This window comes from Rhipicephalus sanguineus, chromosome 1 (genome assembly GCF_013339695.2).
Source record: "Rhipicephalus sanguineus isolate Rsan-2018 chromosome 1, BIME_Rsan_1.4, whole genome shotgun sequence".
NCBI lineage: Eukaryota > Metazoa > Arthropoda > Arachnida > Ixodida > Ixodidae > Rhipicephalus > Rhipicephalus sanguineus.
In genome coordinates this window covers 40,207,019-40,228,794 of record NC_051176.1, presented here as the reverse complement: position 1 = coordinate 40,228,794, position 21,776 = coordinate 40,207,019, and the positions used below count along the sequence as shown (strand labels likewise).

Genomic DNA, 21,776 nt, shown 5'->3' with positions numbered 1-21,776 from the left:
TCGGGAGTGATAAGTATATCTTGAATATGGGAGGTTAAAGGAATAACGGGTAGATTAGATGACATTGGAATTTCATCTGTAAACACAGAGTTTAAAGAAATTACCGAATTCTGTTGCAGCGTCTGACGAGGAAAGACGTTTTTCGTCTTTCACTATTGATATTAAGGACTTGGAGCTGTAATTTGGACTTACAACTTTCCAAAGTTTTTTACTATTGCTTTTTAACGTGTTTGAGATAACATAGTTATAAAATTTGTCTTTTGCTGTTTTGATTTCCGTTCTACATAACTGCGCATGTTCACGGTAATGCTTCCAGTCATCCTCAGACGCCGTCAGTTTTGCTCGTGAGTATAATAATTTCTTTTTGTTTATGCAACGCTTTACGCGAATCGTAAACCACGTGCTTCGTGTTGATGTGGCTATGGTGACTTTAGGAAGGAATTTTTTCTTAGTGAGATAAGTTCGTCACGGATAAGCATCTAGTTTTTGTTCGCATCAGGGTCGCTAAGAGAGCTTAAAAAATCGATAGAAAAAGAAGAGAGTAGACTTGATATCTTGTTAATATTTGCTCGCCCGTAGTCGAAGATAGTTTTCTTTGTATGACGCGTTATTTTCTCTGAATATTTGAAGTACAGTGTAAGATTTTGTGATCGCTGACGCCTTCTAACACATTAACAAACATGCTGTTTGGATCAGTAGTGAGCACGAGATCTTGAATGATTCGCTGCGCGTGGGCACAGAAACCATTTGAATTAAGCTAAATAAAGAAAGCACATCAAGAAAACTCTGAAACTCGCGTTTTCTTGTGCCACTGACAGCCATGCATGCCCGCCAGTCAATATTAGGATCATTAAAATCTTCAGCCAAAAGAATTGGGGACATTGGGAACATTTGGAATTAGTTCTGCACTGCATTAGGGACTCGTTTAGGCACTCTGGGAAATCGTCTGTTGAATCCGGTGGGCGGTAACAGGCTCCAATAGCACAAGTTACAGCTGCAGAGGGGCGAAGTGCAACCCACAAAATTTCAAGGCACGTGTCAGTTACGGTGACGTGTGTGTCCATATTGTTTCTTGTAGCGATTAACACTCCACCACCGCGTGAGGCTGTTCTATCTTTGTAAAGTTTTTAGACGGCTTACGGTCTGACGTGTCACCAGACAACCATGTTTCCGTTCCCAGAATGACATCAGCAGAACACGTCTCGAGGAAAGCACGAAAATGGTCCTTTTTATGGAATAGGCTCCTGAAGCTTGGTACTAAAATTGATAAAGGTCTAACCGAGCTTCGTTGTTCAAGTCAGTGTGCCGTATCGGGACTATCAGCTTTTGGTAGGGAACGAACCTGATTACTTACCCAGGTGAAAATGTGTAACTGGGAATCCAACTGGTTTCAAGTGGTTTTAAGGAACACATTTCCAGTTGGTAACTGGGACCAGTTGGGAATGCACTTCCAGTTGGCGACTGGGACCAGTTGGGAATACATTCCCAGTTGGAAGCTGGAACCAGTTGAAAATGCTTTCCCATTTGGAAGCTGGAACCAGTTGGAAATGCTTTCCCAGTTGTGAACTGGTCCCATTCCCCGTTGGTGCCCAAACGTACATGCATGCACTCACGCTAGCTCAAACAACCTTGAACGTGCAAAATAATGTTCATTCTGAGCACATCAAACACTCCAAAGGAACACTTGACACTCCATGTTAAGTGTAGAAGATCATCATGATTTATTGATATTATACAAAAAATATTACACAGCTCTAGGCATTTCCTGCTGTAGCTGGTTATAAACGTTGGGTTTGAACCAGCACTGTGCTTGCACATTCAGTGGAAAGATTTCCTCCGCTCGGCTTTTATGCAGTGCTGTATTTTCTCAACCAATATACTGAAGTTTCGGGCTGCGCAGCTGATGAATATGTGCCATTCACCCGTGACCAACGAAACGGCGTTGCTGCAAAATAAGAGATAACATGTCTCATGCATGTCTCAGAAGTCATATCAATTTATAGATATACACAGCAGACCTACCTTCTAAAAATTCTCACTACAAACACTATCTGCAGAGATCATGGGCTGATCTATACCGAATTTTTAAAAGTCGAGTTTATATATCAGAGGCAGGGAAAAAAAAAAACACCTTTATTTTTACTCGATTTCATATGCCTACACATGCAACAGGTCTAGGAATATTCATTTAGAGTGCGAATACGGACCCTTTGCGCTTTCCTTGAAAGTCGCGGACAGAGTTACAAATTTGCACGAGTATACTTCATAGTTATTTAGCACGCCGTTCAAAGCACAAGTATTGCACGGCACTCGTTTTCTGTGATGCTTCAAAACAAATGGCAGCAAATTTGCGAGCACTCCATACAAACCCATAAACAAACATATGACAGAGCAGTATCGAAAGCATTTGTTTACAATGAAAAGTTTCATCGTCTCAACACTGAAAAGACTCTGCCTTGCATTATATCTACATCTTCCCTAGGATACTGAACAACTAGCACTCGAAGCATGAGTGACATAATTACCTTCAAACGGCTGCATCGTGGACAAGGCAGGCAGCGCAGCATTTCGCACACAATGGATCGACATATCCGTCTTGTCACAGGCGTAAACACTTATTCTCCGGCGTTCGCCTGAAGTCAAAGTCTTCCGTCTTCCAGAAATGAAACTGTTGAACACTAATTCGACAAAATATAATTTACGCACGCCATGACTGCACGTTCCTTTTGAAAAACAGCACAACTAAGCAGCGCCGGCGCCACCAGCGCATCCACGGACCACCGCTTGGTAGCTAGCCCTCGTCCCATGTGGTGTACGAAACTAGCATCGCATGTGCTTCTAAATTTTCTGTCTTTGCTATCCAGTTTCTTTCTTTCATTAAATATTGCGGAATTGGCACGAAATAATTCATTTCAGTTTATTTTATGTGTAATCTTTATGTTTGATTACTTTACTGCTTTGTTCAATGTTTGAGTGTATGAGATACGGAACTAATGTGACGGCTGTCGATGTAGAGAGGCTGCGTTTGTGCAACGGTTTGTGTCGGCAGCATCAGCAGCATGTCGGCAGTCTCAGCTGTCGCAGCTCTCGGCACTACTCAATTTTTCGTTCTCGAACGGAAGTAACCGCTGTGCTGCACACAAGACTTAAATATGGCATGCTCCCAGCGAGACAACGGCAATATTAACACCCCGACGTCAATCGGGCCCGCTTCGGTTGCGCGTAATGTCACCGTGATGGACGTAAAAAGATTGACAACAGCTTTTTAATATTACTCGAATGTATTGATGCTAAAACAAGCGTACGTTTGTGTGCACTGTGTTGCGCATTTGCGCGACGGAATAACCCACGATAAGATAAAAAAGAATACATAAATTAGGTGAGGTAAGACTTTATATTATTGTAATGGGGTTTAAACAACGCGAAGAGGATGACGTCTAAATAAGAAAAGATAAATCATTCGTAAACCATTAGATGCTATTTTCTTATTCTCTCATTGTCCTCTGTTTTAATACCAGCCCCTAGGAATATTACTAGGCCAGTGATCCGGTACCATTCTGCGAGTAGGACACAAAAAGCTCTTGGATAAAACCCATTCGCTCAAGTACAGCAATGCTGCGTATACGTTCGAGTTAGATTTTCTTTCTTCTTTCACTTTGAAGAATCGTTCAACCAGGACAACTGGTCGCACTTCCAGTTAGGGCACACTTGGGACCACTTGCTTCCAATTTAACTGGTTATGGTTTCTAACTGGGACCAGCTGCTGCTTCCAGTTCAACTGGTCATGGTTCCCGTTGGTGGCCAGTTGCATTGTAACTGGGACCAGCTGCTAACTGGGACCCGCTGCAACTGGAACCAACTGGGACCAGTGGACTTGTAACTGGAACCAGCTGCTAACTGGAACCAGTTTCAATTGGAATCAACTGGGACCAGTTATTTCCCAACTGGAACCATTTGATCCCAGTTGATACCAGTTGAAACCAGCTAGATTCCCAGTTACACATTTTCACCTGGGCAATGAATCAACACAGTACATGGTTTTGTTAACAAGCTTATCAACTATTTACACCTGTCTTCTGGTTTCTTATTTTCTCGCGCTAAATCCCCGAGTTTCTTTTTGATTTGCTGTACCCTGGGCGAAAATCTTCCTCTATCCATACACACTGTTCAAGGTGCTTAAGCTTGAAGGCGTTTGTGAGGATGTTGGTTTTATCTTTAAAGTAGGGGTGTGCGAATATTCGAAATTTCAAATATTTTTCAAATAGTGTTTGCTATTCGATTCGATTCGCACTGGAATTTTACTATTCGAACTTCCCAAAAACAAATGCAGGCGTCAGATTGAAAGTGCCCCTTCAGATTTTTAATATGCTTCACCTCATTACACTCTCGTATTGCGGCAAAGCTGCCTTTCAAGCTCCGTTATGGTCGAACTTTGCCAAGAGACAGTCAACGTCCGATTGGAAGTGGTCCCTAGATTTTCGATATGCTTCACCTCATCACACCCATGTATTGCGGCAAAGCTGCCTTTCAAGCTTCGTTACGGTCGCAAATGTATTAACTCAAGAAAACGCTGGTTCCAACATGGAGATAAAAGATGTGGCAGAGGTGGGGGCTCAATTAATGCTGTTTTGGACCTGAAATTTGGGTAAGAAGTCCGAAACATTGGAAGCCGAAGCTTTTTGACATCCAAAATTTTAGATATTCTTATATATCGACGTCTGTGAGGCAGAATTGGAACTCCGGACTTGAAGGGAGCACACCCTTGTCCGCCACATCAGTTGGGCTTCCACAGAAGTTGAAAGAAGAGACGAGGCTGAGGAAGTGGCATCTTTGCCTTTCATGTGTAAAGTGTTGTCGGCAACACTTTGGTTACATCAAATCATGTACATAAATAGAATTCGGCCTCTACATTGCCTGATTCTTAACAACTATGAAACACCAACCCGCCAGTGCTTCATCAACCTAGTGTAACTTTTTTTCTGCAACTTCGCTTCGAAGTATTCGAAAAATGTTCTAGAAATATTCGAAAAATATTCGATTCAATTCGCACTCACACTTCAATATTCGAATTTGCTTCGCACCCAAAATTTTGCTATTCGCACAGCTCTACTTTAAAGTTCAGGAACTTTACAATGATAGGACAAACGTGGTCCTCTTTACGTTCACCTAACCTGTAGGCATGCCCAATTTCACCTGCTGGTAAATCCAAATTCTTGATCACAAATTCTTTCACAAGCGCTTCACTGTCTTTCCATGTTTCCGAAGAAGTCTCAGAAATACCTTTGAAAAGCAAATTATTGTGGCACATACAGCTGTAAAGATCATCAACAGCCATGTTACACTGCTGCGTTTGTTTGGACTCTATACTGTGTAGCTTATCTTGAGAATTCTTAAGGAGTAGTCCCATATCTTAACTAATTTACGAAGGTTAATCATGTTATCCGATCTTTTTTCAAGTTTGGAAAGGTGCCACTTTATTTCAGTGACACCCAATTGAATGTTCTTTACTTTCCCTGTCACAGCTTTCTGAAATTTTTCATTCGAGGCCACTAATTCCTTAACTGCTGTGAGGAGCTGGCCAACCCTATCCCAGCCCGGGTTTATTTCAATGTTCCCAGAGCAAAGTAGCTAGTGTGCAAGACAAAACAATACTAGCGTTAATCGGCCTGTCATGCAGAGCTTACGTGTAGGTTTCCCTACACGAACCCATACAAGGCGCGTCTCGACTTCTTTGCCACAGGCAGAAAAACGACCTATTCGAGCACGGTATGTGCAAAGGTCAACACCCATCACTTATCCAGAAGGCACAACAAATTCACACACTGTTGGGATTTGCAGCTAACCAGTTTACGAGAGTGACCTACAGTCGAACCCACTTATAACGATACTGGTTTTAACAATATATTGGTTATGACAATGAGAAGCTACTGCATCGTCAACTTTTGTATGTTTTCTATGGTGAAATAACCAACTTACAGCAATGCCCGCATGCCACATTATTGGTTATAACAATAAATTCTGGCTGTTGGGTGTTCGTGCTGAAAGGTAATGGAATGGAAAAGCCTTGAACTGAAAGAAAACGAAAAGGTCAAGCTGTTGAACCCCCACCCGCAACCCCAATGTCCACCAACGCGCCTTTGGATTCACGGTATGCTAGCCTACACTACATAGTATTATGGCATTGTGGCAAAGCTGACTTTTGAAATCCGCTACGGCGCGGGAGTGGCGGTGGCTGCTTTTAATTAATGCACTTTTGGACATGCAATTTGAGGGAAAAGTTGAGACATTGAAGGGTTTCAATGTCCGAAACTTCAGACGTTGTCATACATTGGCTCAATGGGGCTTGTGGCAGTACCGTGAAAGCGTCCGAATTTTCAAGCATGTCCAAAAAATCGGCAGCTTTGTCATCCTTATCATTGATGTCTGTTGGCATATCCCATCCAATATCATAGTCTCCTCACAACAGCCTGCTGTCCCCCTGTTCTGCTTTTTTTCGTACAACCCGTTTATAGCAATTATTGGTTATAACAATTAAATTTTTGTGGCACTTGAGTATTGTTATAAGTGGGTTCGACTGTACAAGACTATGGTACACTCACCTAAAAGGCACAACGAGGTGACTTGATTAGGCACAAGCATTCAGCTGCAAATCCTACTGCTTTCTTCTTTAAGGCCCTTCTTATGGCATTGTTGGTGGCGGTGCGATCCCTGGCAGGTTCCTTTGTGCTGTGGGCGAGGCAAGCAGTGTAGCTCGTCTCGCTGGCGGCAAGCGATAGCAGCTGCAATCGGCCATGTGTCGGCTGGTTTTCAGCATTCGGCCCAGACAGGAAACGATCAGGCACCGCATTGTGAGCTTGCATGTCTTCTGTGTTGAAGTAAACCACTTACTACAATGCTGTCATCAACATTTATATCTACTTACTTGGTGTTGTTGTGTAAAGGAAAGGAAGTGCAAAATTCCAGCAAGAAAAAAAGCAGATGCCGCACATACATGGAGGAGAACCAGCCTCCTCTGACCCACAACCCTCACACATGTCTTCAGTCTCCCATTCACCCCCCTTTGAGCATTAATGGGATGGGCCGTTCTTAATATTAAGTCCAAGTGCGATAATAGCCATGCACCTAGTAAAGGCGGAAGGGGAGGAGAGTTCAACACATGTAGCAGGGGTGCAGATGAGCCTGTGTCTGCTCCTCTAGCCTTTGCTAGCTGTTCGTGTTGCTGAGTGCATGGGCAGCCCGCATGCATTAGCTTGCAGATAGTCTGTGGCAGGTGTCAGGGGTGGCAGAGCTGAGATGGCTGCCAGCTTTCGAAGAACTTGCCACCGCTTGCTTGTTGCATGTGATAGGGTTACGAGAGTTGGCTGCTGCACTCAATGAAGTATAGTAGTGAAAGCTGTATGTGCTCGTCTTTCATGAAGCAAGAACCACTTAGTGAGCTAAACAAGCCAACACAATCTGCATCTGAAAGGAGAATGGGAGGGGCACCGGCACCCTACTACGGTAGGCTCTCAATAATTCAAACTCGAGGGGATTCCAGGGTTCTGTGTGAATTATATCGTATGATCTCATAAATATGACTCGGGGCAAGATGCCAATCTGTGTTGTAATGTTTATTGTTTCTCAGGGCCTCAGCAACGTCATAGGCAGCTGTGCATCACTGCCAGTGATGTTTTTAGATGTCAGCAATCATACTGGTACTCGTTATTATACTGCGCGTGTATGTGTGTGTAATTAAGGGACAAGATGTGCCGTGTCCAGTGATAGCTGGTAGCCCCCTTCGGAATATTAATGCGCTTTTCTGCATGACACCAATGTACTGCAGCGAAAGTGACTTAAGAATCAATCGACATGAGATTGACCAAGGCCAGACCATCTCATTTTTTTCTTTTTTTTTCTTCTCTTCGTAAGTCAACGTGTGATTATTGGTGAGCATAGTGGGGCTAGTTTCGCTGTTTTGTAGGCATGTAATCGGCTTTATTTGTGACCACAAACACAAATGTTCCACTGGAAGTGACAAAGGCAACAGATATCTTCAGGCAAAGACTAGCAAAAAGTATGAGTCACCGAATTTATGCAGTGGAGCATCTTAAATTAAGTGGCTTTAAAATTAACATAGCGCACCAATCAGAAATTTAAAATTTGTGTGAATTAACCAAAGTATGAATTGTCAGAGTTTGTATTATCGAGAGTGACTATTATAATACTCGTGTAACACCACTGCTGCCTCGTTCTTCCGTCCACCTTTTACAGCGAGGCTGTTCAGTGCTAGGATCAAAGAGTACCCATGTAGACAAGATTTAGGCGGGCAACGCGTCCAACAGAACCGCCATGTTGTGTCGGAGCATGCAGACGCGCGCTATGGCAGGCACCTTGAATATAATGTCCGAGTTTGTTGTTTCTATTAAAGCTTATTATTTCTGCAGTTACACGTGCGTGTCTGTCATCATGTTTGCACCTCACCTTAAGAGGTGGTGTCCGCGTCAACGACTTCAAGCCAGTATGGTGCTCACCTGGACAAGGGGTGTCACCACCCAGCTCCCGGTGGAGGCAGCACTGACATCGAGGCACCCTCATTCAGACAGATACGTCTTGCCATCTCGTGGCGTCGTATGAAACCCCGGGTTGGCAGTATTTTCAAACTTACGGTTATAAAAAACGTGCATTACACCATGCTTTTCGCAGGACCTTAGGTTTTGCTTCTTCATTACATGACTTGGATCTCACTGGTAGCCACGTGAGCGCGTCCGCACTAGTACGTGCGTTGTGATTGGCGTATCCGTCTTTTATGTCTGTTGTATCATGACGTAAGAGATCGCGCTAGCGACGTGTTCAATTGCTTTTTGGACTTGCCATAGGTCGGACGCCTGTTGTACGTTTCAAAGAGGAGCAGTGGCAGTATGAGGAACGTCAGCGCGCTCAGAAGCGCGACTGTGCGTGTCGTTGTTGAGCCAATGCCACCAACGACGATCGGGCAAGTGAAGCCAAATGCACGCGCGACGTCGTAACGGTTCCCCAGCTTCACAAACAGTTAGAAGGGCTCTAATACTTTGTCTTTTTTTCTGTAGCCCAGTTATTATATAGGTAAGCACAGTTCTGTTGGGATGCCATGGCTCCTCTTGGACTCTGGTTCACTATATGTATACAGTAGACTCTCGTTAAACGGAACCTGAAGGGACCAGGAAAATATGTTCTGTTTGACATGAGTTCCATTTACTGAGAGATGAACAGGGGTGCGGAAGTCAAGTACGAAACCAATCAATTAGAAACAGTTGTTCCATTTAAGAGATTTCCATTTACTGAGAGTCTACTGTATATACTTGCTTACGAATAAAGGGGATGGAACATGTTGGGCATCTGCCTTTCTGTGCGGATGCAACAGTCGTAAAATTTGCTAGTTATGACTGTTGAATTTCTGTGGCATTTGAATATTGCTATATGTTGGTTTGACTGTGTACCCAAGAGTCATTGACCAAAAATACGGGCATCTTCCCGCTAATCCCTGTCAGATGATGTCAAATTCTTATGCGATGCACCTGCCTGGTAATACCGAGACTAGCAAGCCTGAATTGGGGATCGTATTCTCAGACAATCAATTTCAACAACATGGCCCCAGTTCTGGATTATAGCCAAATGTGACAGCCAACACAGTAGCCACAATGTCAAGGGCAATAAACAAGATTATGTTGGTGGAATGTAGGCACCTCTGTTTCCTCTTTATACATACCACAGGTCAACTTTAGCACACATCCAATTAGAGCACACCCAGCTGCAGAGTTCCCAAACTGTATTTGCAGAGATTTGAAACTTCTTCATTAGTCAAGTGGCCTACTGTTCTTTATTGGTATAGAAAACTCTGATATGTAAGCGACCGTGCCACCACTTTTTCAAAAGCATGTAATTACTGTGAGCACAGGTTGGACCTGCCTTATATTCCTCGCTGCTGTTGCATCGTGTCTGATTATGCATTAAAATGACGCAATTATTGGGCTTGAAATCCTGGGACATCAGCACCCTAGTCCATGCTCTCTGTGCGAGACATTTTTTTTTTTTGTATTTTTGCAGGGATATTACTACTTTGCCATCTTGACGGACTTGGCACTCCGTTTTGGATGGACATTATCGGTGTCCCTGACAGAGCTTGGTGTCATCCATTCAGACCTAATGGTCACCATCCTTGCCCCGCTTGAAGTCTTCAGGTGAGCCCAGTGGTTATTGCAATAATTATCACAATGAGTTTTAGAAAATACAGCAGATGCATGCAGTTTTAATTGCAGTCACCTTGTGGTTGTGGGGTCTGAAGAGAACGCCGCTGTCGGAACACATGGACACAGTTCATGCGGTTGTGCAACAACACGTGAACATTTATTAATTTCTTTTTTTACATCACGGCGAGCTCGCCTGCCGAATCAAATACACAACTAGTAACACGCTAAGTAACCTTATACAATGCTAATACAATACCCGGAAAACATAACACACACCCAGGACAACACAAGACATACAATGCACCGTAAATGTGACGTTGACAATGTTCAACTTGCCACTAGGGGCCCGCGGGAAACGAGCCGCGGTATCGTCCCCCACGGACCCACCGTGGGAGGCGTCCATCCACGCACGCTACCAAACCCCAAAGAGGCTCGCTCCTGTTTTCTGTCCGCCGGCTTAACTTCTCCCCCAGGCAGTGCTGCCGGCGCCACCGCGCTAACCCTAACCCACGCGAGCACAGTGCCACTGCTCACTCAGCGGCTGTTAAACCTAACTGTGGCCAATATGCGAGACATGCGTGCGCCATGAGGCGCAAACGACTTTTCAGGGGGTGATGGAACCCCTACATTGGTATTCAGGAGTTTAGTTAGGGTTGACTCAGTGTTTTACTGCAGTTAAACCTCAATATAATTTTATTTATTTCCAAATACAGTAGAACCCTGCTGATACGTTTTTGAAGGGACCGTAGGAAATAAACGTAAGAGATGGGAAACGCAAGAGCCAAAAAACAGGGAAAACGACAAAATATTTAGTAGTACAGAATTTTATTTCAATGCTTACGAGCAGCACGAAAATCGGCGCGCTCAGCCACGATCTAGTCGACGGATAGAAACGCGGCGCTGAGGACGGCCTCATCCACAGAAATGTAATCAACGTATGTGATTTTTTTAACACCAACAGCTGTAGGCATGAAAGAACTAAGCACACGCAATCACGACCAGCGCGGCGAGTCCGACCGCGAACCGCGCGCACGACCATGCGAGCTCCAACCAGCTCGAACTCCTCCCGTCCTCTGACAAATAATGATGATGATGAGTCTACGCCAACGCGATGGCAGAAGTGAATGCCAATCTCGAAGGCCTTGCTTTTGCAAGCAATTACGTCATATATGCCATGTTTGTAAAATACAAATCTCAAAGGCTATGCTTTTGTCAATAGTAAATGCCAATCTCGAAGGCCTTGCTTTCACGAGCAATTACGTCATAGACGCCATCTTTGCAATACGAATCTCGAAGGCGATGCATTTGTTTGCATCATTCGAAAGATCCTGTTGCTTGCACCTCTCATGCGGCTAATGTTACGGTCAAACCAGGCCAAGCTGCGTGAAAATGCACCAATGACCGCTCTCTTCTGTAGTCACTTGGTCGGCTCCAAGCGCACTTTGCGACGTATCATACGGGAACGGTCCGACAGTTACGACGTAACAGCAGGGTTCCCAATACATTGTATCCTGTGGGAGCTATGCCGGGACCAGCGGAAAACGACGTAACAGCCGGGAAAACGCAGCAGTGAGGAACGTAACAGCGGGGTTTTATTGTACTGCAGCCAATCATGAGCTGTGGCAGGAGTGGCGGCAACATCGCATCTCAGTTGCACAGAAAATCAGTCATTGGCAAAGAGCGAACATCGTGGCAATGCATTCTAACGTTCGGTTGTTAAGGAAAAATAACTATATTTGTGCAAATCAGTCGTAGTTTTGAATGATAAGAGATTGTGGTTGTGCGAGCTATGAGTGCAGGAAGGTTGAACAAACTTGAAGCATTGATCTAAACAGGCACAGTGTGGGGAGTTAATTAATGGAGTATTTAACGTTGTATGACTTCATAGCTACACAGCACCGTGTATTTTTTGTCTCCATATAATGAAGCACGTTTTATCTGCACTTTCAATGTAACGAATTTCCAGTGCCGTTACAAAACACCGAGGCAATAAATTTTTCTAATCACATGCCACACAACAGAGAGCAGCTCCTGAAGCAGAGCAGCGTGTGGGAACGTGAGTGCTCTCTTCCTTGACCTTGGGGCAGCGGGAGACGCTTGCATGCGAGTACCCTAGCACATCGCATTGCGCACTCAACAACCATGACGTTATGCAATATTTCGCGCCGCACGTGCCTTGTATCAGCACCCGATTTCGCGTTCTTCTTGTGGCCATGCATCAGATGACAAGTATGAGCAGCCATAGAGATGGTAGTTCAGTAGAACCCCGCTGATACGTTTTTAAACCATGAAAAAACAAACGCAAGAGCCGAGAAATGGGAAAAAAATGAAAAAAATGAGACTCGTACTGAAATGCACACAATTTTATTCCTATGCTTTTGCATGAAAAAAAATTGTGCAGCATTGGCTGGTGCATTTTCTCATGCCCAATCAACACAGCGCAAGCACCTGTGGGGTTAGAGATGAGAGTTGCGCAGGTTGGAACGAATTACTGACTGGAAACTGGCCTTTCAGCGCTAATTAGACACTTGCAGTGCAGTGTGGCTCTTGCCATGATCACTTGAGCATACATTTGGTCTAAATAAAGCTTGTGCCAATACGGCTGATGAGAACGTCAACTCCGGCGCCTGGGGCAGTATTCTCAAGGGGCCACACGCAGGACGATCACACGCAGGAAGCCTGGATGACTGCGAGCCCACACCAATCCGATGGCACAATCAAGCCGATTCAGGAGGATTTACTTTTGCTAACAGTGGGTGCAAAACCAAATGACATTGTAGATGCCACATTTGAATAGCAAATACAGATCTTTGGGTTTAGAGCTTTGGCTGGTGGGAGCTTTGGCTGGTGGGAATCAAAAACAATTGAAAACTTGTCATCAGTAACGTCTACACATCATTGCGCGGCTAATCTCATAGTCAAGCCAGGCCAATCTGCGTGAAAAGTCAACATGGCTGCCCTTCCTGGCCACTCGGGCCAGCTCAGAGTACCAGTTCGTGACGTATCATACAGGAATGGTCCTAAGGTTGCAGTGTAACAGTGGGGTTCCCAGTGCATTGGATCCTATAGCAGCTATGCCGGGACTGGCCAGAAACGATGTAGAAGCCGGGAAAATGTAACACCCAGGAACGTAACAACAGGGTTCTACTGTGCTAGACACAACAAGCTCTTACTTATTTTGCAAGGGATATCGATCATTCAGAAAGTGGATGTCTTTCAAGTGACTGGTAAGAAAAGTGCATCGCTGTTTGTTCTTGTATACCGCTTCTTGTGATCCCGATATCTAAAGAAGCTCTCCTGAACTCTCTGAAGAATCGGACAAATGTCTTGTGAGAACAGTTGCACCTAACAGGAACTTTAGTGCAAATGAAAGCTTTTTCGTGAGTACTTTGCTGCCGAAAGTTTGGGTAGCTGACAAATTTTCTTGCGACTGCTTGCAGTTACCCGCCATACCACTACTGATTCCACAAGATTATGTGGGCGTTTTGCTATGAAACTGGCCTTAAGACTATTTGGAACCAATGCATAGCAGCAACCAAAATTTGGAATGCCATACCGGACCTTGTTCGATTCTTCGGACATATGCACACACAATGTTCCAAAACAGGAAACATGGTTACCATAAACGGAGGTGCCATAATTCAGGTTTACAAATCGATTTCCACGTGCGTGTTACAAACCACATTAGCAAGAGTGAATCAAAAAAGCGCTTAGTGTGTGCGACCACCGCAAGTCCGCAGATTGTGAAGATTGCAAGGTGTGGATTGTAACGAGTCTTAACGCCACAGCCGCATGGGTCTCTCGCTGCTCAGACTACCAATGGGCAGATGCAGCATGTGATGTCTTTGTTGCGATCCCAATTTCCTTCTCTAAATCAATAAATTATGTGCGAAAATGTGATCAGGTCGCATTCATTCTGACCGCTTGTAGGACCCTAAAATGCCCTTCACAGAACCCCTGGTTTCTGTGGAACCCAGTTTGAGAGCTGTATGGACATCGAGGTTGGGGATTTGTAGCAGCTACATTTTTAACCTTTCAGCGCCTTTTAAGCTGTCACTGAGATTTTACTGTATTAAACATGCAAAGCCTTTTGGTGTCATGGAAACAGCATCAGGGAGCTTGGCAAGAAGATACCAAATCAGGGATTACATTGACTGCCGCCTTAGCGCTCTTGCAGGTTGAAAGCATTCTATTTCAAGGTTTTCCGACTCATTGTGCCGTCTGACTTGGCTTCCCTTTTCTGGCAAGCTTACTTTTTCTTTACGATTAACAAAACATCAGACTTTTTTGTATTGTTTTGTAATTAGTGTAGCCAGTGGTTAATATTATTTTTCTTTTACTGCAATGCTAAATTTTTCATTCTTTTGCGTTAGTCTTTGCGATGTGTCCCTGCTTCCTTTCCTCATTTTTCATGTTTATACCTCTCCTTGCTGCAGGGTAGGGAGCCATTGGGCCCCTTTCATTGGCAGTTGCCACACTAACTTTCAAAGAACTTGTGTGTGTTCTGGGCTCCTTAATACTGTCACATAGTTGTGACAGTGAAGAAAGCAGTCGCAGCCGGTAAAGATCAAACTCTTTATTGGACAGACTTGTGCCCAGAAAAAAAATAACACTCAAAGTGCAATGATATCAGCGCACACGGTCATTGGTCATCAAATAATCTGCTCGTCTGTGAAATGAGTCTGCTTTCTACACCCCTTATCGAACCTTCTAGCATTATCGCTGGTGCTCGCATTAGCTCTAGAATAAACCGTAATATTCGCGTTGTGCGTGCAATCTTATTGGAAGATTCTAAAATAATCTGGAACGTTTCGAGACATTCCGGCGCAACTGGTGCAAGGCAGTGGTTACACGTGTAACGGGCTCATTACATAAAAATATAGAAAGAAGTGCATGTGGCAATCTTGTCTTGAAAATCCTTAAACAATGGCTGGACATTCCTTGAATTTTTTTCTTTGCAGCCTGTCTGGACGGTGACTGTAGTAACTGAATTCACCCATGCTAAATGCAGGCGTTTTGTGTGGAACTTCTTCCGACTGGAAAACGAGCACCTGAACAACTGCGGCAAGTTCCGAGCGGTGCGCGACATCTCTGTGGCGCCCATCGATGCTGGAAACCAGGCCCTCTTGGTACGCATGATGGACGAGCCGTGTGGCGTCGTCAACCGTGGGGGCCGGCGGGACCTTCGAAAACGTACCAACAAGTGAGGCGATTTGTGCACATCATGCCCACCGCACTGGAAGGCACAGCATGGCTTCAGAAATGGCTGCTGGATTTGCTTCAGGCTTGGCTTTGGACTTGGTTCTGGAGGAAAAGCACGACTATGCTGTCTTCACTCCATCTCTGTGTTTTTTCTGTGGACTCCCTTCTTTCCTGCTCGTGTGTTGTGAATACCCTTGCTAACTGTAGTTTTTGAAAGGGTTCAGTGTGCTTCTTGTGTGCTATGTTGTGCATGAATTCTTGAAATTTAGCACTTTTGTTTGGACTGAACTGTGGTGTTGGCTTTTGCCTAGCATGACTGTTTTAGCTTCTTAGCATGGCTGCTGCGCTGAAAGATGCATTGTGCTCCTGTGGTGTATTTGTTCCGTTTTACCTCTTCCTTCATTACTGTTTTATGTTGATAGTTCAGATAGACTGTCTCTCTGACATTTAACAGGACTCATGTGTATATACTTTTTGTGCATATTTTTAATCATTTCTGTTACACTTCTGACCTTATGTTTGACAGAATCATGAACTTCTCATTCAAAGAAGACCCTGTGAGTGTCGTTGTGGCAATTCTGTAAACTAACTCTTTTCTCCCTCTACGGTAGATATTCTGAAATCTCTTTTAACTCTAACTGACGAATATTTTTGATTGCAGGGCTAGCCCTGGTGAAGTTGTGTGTATTTGAATAGAGAAAAACTATCCCAAATTTGGAACTTGAGGAACTGCCCTACGATTATTTCAAACGAAATTTCTTGACCCTACAGACCATCTTTCTGAAAAAAGTCACGTCACATGGCCTCTCACTTCAATGTGCCTTGAAACTTTGGAATAATACAATGACCAGCACTATACTCAGTGATTCCACTCTTGCGCCAACTGCGTCAAAGTGCGCCAAATTGGATTTACTGCGCCATGCTGATAATATCGACAGAAATTGCGCCAAACTGCGCCAGAGTCTCGGGCTTGGGGGCGTCTATCACCGGCAGTAACACTGCCGGCGTCTCAAAACATGTGCAGCTTGATCTTTGCGCCGCTAAAGTCACAACCACGGACCAAGATTTATTCCACTGAATAAACAGCACGCAATTAAAGCAACTTTCAGTAATAACTACACGCATGCTGCTAAAATGTCTGTCACTTCTGTTTCTGGACATCGCGGAATGCAATCTGGGAGCGCTAGCAATAGATATATGGAACAATGTTTAATTTTCCGTGCTTCATGACCATGGAAGAGCACGTGAACGGTGGGAACGCGTTGACACTTTTCCTCAATTATACTTTATCTATGGATCTTCGTCCAGAAAACTTTTTTCGTAATTCCTTCCCCCAGCACATTTGGGTTTGTAATCGCTCTTGCGGTAAATACCCCCTAAAAGGCCCTCCCTTCCAAGCTCATGAGTGCTAGGGTCGCAATTAGAATTTTTTCGCTTGCATTTTTAAAAATGTAATCTCATTAATAAAAGCATGCATCTTGGTCGGAGCAGCCGCAATTCGGTTTTAATATGCGCAGGGGCTGTCAGTGGCGGGCCCATCGCTGACGGCCCTGGTGTCGGAAGGCCCCCTGTGAAGCGGCTACGCCTTGTTACACGCCCACCCCTCGCTTTCCAAGGTCAATAGCTGAAGTTAAAAAAAAAAATCACAGTTTTGCTTAAGGGCGAAGCAATGAATGCGACACCAACAAATTGTTTTGTTATATACGAAGTAATGCTAGCAGCTAACTCTTTCAGATAACTCAACAAAACGCTGGTTTAAGGGAATATGGCCGCTCCAGGGAGAGAAGTGGTTTTCATGCCGTCAGTCCTCTAAACGCGAAGTAAGCATTGAGAGCACAGCAAGTTTACGAGCCATCTCCTGATGACTCGAGATAGCGCGCGCGCGCCAGTGACTGCGCCCTTCGAGCGACGCAGCCCACCGCTCCCTCCCCTGCAGGCGTCCCTTCATGCTCGTCACGAAAGACGGGCAGGGCGTTTCCTCCCTGTTTGATGAGTAATCGACGGCAGGCCTCGTACGCGGGCTGATGTTATCTCATGCGCCCTCCGCACGACTGAGACAGCCAGCTCGTTTCATTTCCAATTGAGCCGCGTTCGTCGCCAGCGCTCGTGAGTAGAACGTATGATGCGCGGGGTGGTATCAATTTGGACTTCCTTCGGAAAGTGGCGGTGACGGCGACACCAAAAACCCGTCTAGAGTGTCCATATAATGCCTCATCAAGCGCGAAAATTTACCATCGGTGTCGGTGGCGTCACCACGAGCGATGAGAAAAATCATCACGTGATGACATCATCGTGATGTCATAGATCTCCAAAACTTGTGACGTCATACACAGTGACGTCACATGATAGCATCATCACATGACATAGTCGCTTTGCACTGCCTCCGTGAATGGTGTGCCGATCATGGAGGCAGTGCAAAATCAGGAGAGGTCCAGAAAGCTTGCAGTGCCTCCGATCCTGGAGGCAGTGCAAAACTTTGTTAGCTGCAGAAAGCTTTCAGAGGGGGGCGGGGGAGGATCAGTACATTGAGTGGGAAGAAAAAGATGTGAAGATGGCTTTTGCCTTCGAGACCTCTTAGGCGAATGCATAAGGGACCCTGTGACTTTTTTTTTTTTTTTTGCACAGCTCCCTAGAGGGCACTAGGGGATTTTGTGCACACAAATGGAATGTCTTAGCCGTATACAGCTTCACTGTAATAAGAAATGGAAGAGTTTGTTATGCCATGTAGTCCCCGGTTGAATGCGCTCTTGGACACTTTCGCGGAAGCTTGACTGGTAGCCGATCTCCATCTTCCAGGCAACCCGGCTCATACGCAAACCATAGTCTGGAAGCACTGCGAGAATGCTCTTGATTCAGCACAGAGAGGCCTCAGAGAGAGGAAAGGGAGTGTCGGAGGAGGTTAGCTTTCTGAGTCTAGCTAAGTTATGTCATGTTGCACCTAGCAATACAATCGATCGAGAAGAAAAAGAACCTGGCTCTCGCCTTGGAGTCGTCTTAGGGGAATGCATTAAGGACAGTGTGACTCTAGTATTGAGGCACTGCTGTACGTCACGGCGTTTGTCTATCACGTCTGCTGATTCTGTCTGCCACGTCTACCACGTCTGATGATGTGTTCAGAGTGTTTTCATAAAGTGCGATTTTATTGATCCACTATTCTGTTTATTTGTTAGTGTCGAAAATAATTGCTGAAGAGGTTATTCCAGAACGCTTGACTTAACGCGCCCTTATTTTTGCATTATCGAGTGAAATATGGAGTGCTCCTGAGATTTCCATTGACTCGAAATATTTCTAGCTCTTCATGAGAGCCCCATAATTATTCAGGTGCCTGAATGTAAGTGCAACTTGCTTCTCCAGTGCATTTCAGCATGTGAAATTACCTGCTCCAATGTGCTCTAATATGGAAATGTTTGCTGCTCCAAAGTGCTTCAAAATGAAAATTTTGCTGCTCCAAAAATTGCTCCAAATCGGAAGTCCTCGGTAGCGTCACTGACTATACTCCATCTCACCACTACCGTGCAGCACTACCAAAGCTACGGCGTGTGAGCAAGCCACATGCTTGCGCAGCAAAACATAGTTCTACATACCTGTATAATTGCCTTACAATTGGTAGGGTTGAGACATTTGTGCTTGTTTGGGACGTGTTATGACACATTGATACCTATTAGGTTTATTCTACTTCACATTTACGTCGTATCCATTTAATTGCTGTATCAATAACTGCTGGTAACTGTGGTTACAAAGCAACGTGGCAATGCCTATGCGGACGTGACCGTCCTCTTCAATCTACACTTGCGCTTGTTACTGGCCCACTGCGCTGACACCAACAAAGAATTGGGGAAATCAGTTGTGGCTTTGTGTCATCTCACGCTGAGGGCAAAGCATCGGGTACGTTCTGTCATTGTTAGTGAGATCAGCTGTTTGTTAGGCCGCACCTGCTTAGCCTAACGCACAGAGAACTTGATAATGGTTCTTGGCAATAGTGCAATCCTATAGTCACAAATACATTGCTTCCGAAGGGTCAGGACAAATATAATCCAAATACAGGCTTCAGTTTAGAACTTACAGGCTACACAGTGCATAATGTCAACATCATATAGATTCTCAGGTGGAAGGTACCCGCTATAAATGGTAGTGGTGCCACCACATATTATATTCCGGTGTTGTCATCTGCTCTAATATGAATGCTTTGTTCATCATCTGGATGTGCTTCACAGCCAAACAGACGGGAGAATCCTTGTACGCCGAGTTGTGTGTAAACACCGCACGTGGCATCAGCGAGTCACAGGAGCTTTACATGTCAAAGTTATTTTTAGAAAGAGCGGAAGTTGGTGGCCCTAAATATGTTTGCATGGTTCGGGAGGAACTCTGCAAGTGCACCAGTGTTAACACAGTTATAAAGAGAACTGCATTCGTGACAAACTCCAGTGAATGCTCCCTTTACAAGCATGAAACTGAACATTGCAGAAATGGCAAAGTGACATTCCCAAAGAATTTTTCCCATGGCGGCGAAGGCTGCAAATGGAAAAAGAAAGTCGACGACTTCGATTTGAGTGTGCTGCGAAGAGTACACCACGACTATTTCAAGAGAAACGAAATACCTACAGTGAAAAAGCTTGCCGATGTCCTAAATGCAGATGAAGTGCTGCCTTCACTGTCATCATCAGAAATGCATCGCTTGTTCAAGAAGATCGGCTTCCTGAGTAAAATGCAGTACTGCAGTGCCCTCCTTCTTGAAGCTACAAACGTCACTCAGTGGTGCCGTAAGGGCGTGCGTCAAATACACAAACCATGGGTTCAAACTGAAAGAAGTTAAAAAGCCCACTGCGGATGCCAACTGTGTCGCTAAGGCAGGTGCGTTTTATATATATAGATGAAACATGGATTAATGTCGGGCGTACAACTAATCGGGTATGGGTCGAGAGCATAAAAACAGCAGAACAAGCCATGAGGTGCGCACCGTCTGTTGGCATGAAGAAACCCAGTGGTAAGGAGAGCCAAGTGATTGTGATGCACTGTGGAAACGATAACTGTTTTACTCAAGGTGCCGGAGAAATATTTCACGCACAAAAAAGGCACAGGAGACCAAAGTGAAGAGATGGATGGGCATCACTATGAAAAGTGGGGAAGTGCGATTCTCTTTGACTATTCACCCTACCACTCGGCGAGAGAAGAAAAAGTGCCCCATATGAGCAGCCTAAAAAACGAAATGCAAGCATGGTTTTCTCAGAAATGCATTCCTTGGAATAACAATATGGTAAAAGAATTGATGCAGCTGATCGATACACTGAAAGTGGACTGTAAAGAATACTGCATTGACTGCACTGCTGCCACTGCTGGACACCTCGTTTTGAGACTGCCACCATATCATTGCCAGCTAAACCCAAAAGAACTGTTCTGGAGCCATATAAAACAGTCTGTGGCTTTCCCAAACCAAGTGTTCAAACTGAAAGAACTTAAAAAGCTCATTGCAGATGCCATCTCACGAGTTAGTGCACAGAAGTGGAAAAATTATGTTCAGCATGTACCGTATTTATTCGAATCTAAGCCAACATTTTTTTCGAAAAAACGATGTGCGAAAGTGGGGGGGTCGGCTTAGATTCGAGTACAATGATTAAGTTTTTTCTTTTTTTCTGGCCTTGTGAATTTCGGGGGTCGGCTTAGAATCGGGGCCGGCCTAGATTCGAGTAAATACGGTAATTGAGAAAGAGAAGATCAGGGATGCAACAGCTGCGCCAATTGTGCCAATTTGATACAGTTCCTTATTTTTGCGCCAAGCTGAGCCAAAACCATAAAATTGGTTAAAATTGCACCACGCTGCGCCAAAATGCCCGACCAGCTTAAAATTTTCTCAGTTGCGCAAATTTGAGCAAGAAATGGAGGCTGCATTGGTCATCTGCAGTGTGGGCATCGTCATCCAATACAGACGTGCAAACCCTAACCCTAAACCCTCGTGAAAGAAAAAAAAGTCAGTTTCACCACAAGGATGAAGTGATGAATGCGATAGCAACAAATTGTAATGTTATACGAAGTGAGGCTGGCAGCAAACTCTTTTGTATCCGATCTCGCGTAACTCTACAAAACGTTGGTGTAAGAGAATACGGCCCCTTCAGGAAAAGATGCTCTTTCTGCACAGTGCCTTCGCATTGAGAGCGCAGCACGTAGCAGGATATACAAGCCGCCCGCTGATGGCTGCCGAGATAGCGCGTGCGCCAGCGATCGCGACCGCGGCCTTAGAATCAAAGTTCAAGGTTGCTACTCAAGCGACAGCCCCCCCCCCTCGCCCCCTCTCGCGTCTTTTCATGCTCCTTGAAGACGGGCGGAGCGTTTCCTCTATGCTTTGATGGCAGGCTTCCCGAGCGGAGTGGTGTT

The 21,776-nt window shown here is 44.8% G+C and overlaps 1 protein-coding gene across 6 annotated transcripts in view; it reads left to right on the top strand.

The window, feature by feature from the left end:
- Nucleotides 1–21,776, top strand: part of LOC119390759 (xenotropic and polytropic retrovirus receptor 1-like) — a 137,354-nt gene that overhangs the window by 99,815 nt on the left and 15,763 nt on the right. For 2 of the 6 annotated variants that reach the window (XM_049414186.1, XM_049414173.1), the window contains one exon: nt 15,217–16,118. In XM_049414186.1, the coding sequence (XP_049270143.1) occupies nt 15,217–15,621 (405 nt within the window). In that variant the 3' untranslated portion in view covers nt 15,622–16,118. Of the gene's footprint in view, nt 1–10,062; nt 10,197–15,216; nt 16,119–21,776 lie in introns of those variants that run through there. The other 4 variants (XM_037658461.2, XM_037658467.2, XM_049414179.1 and 1 more) reach the window with 4 other exon arrangements.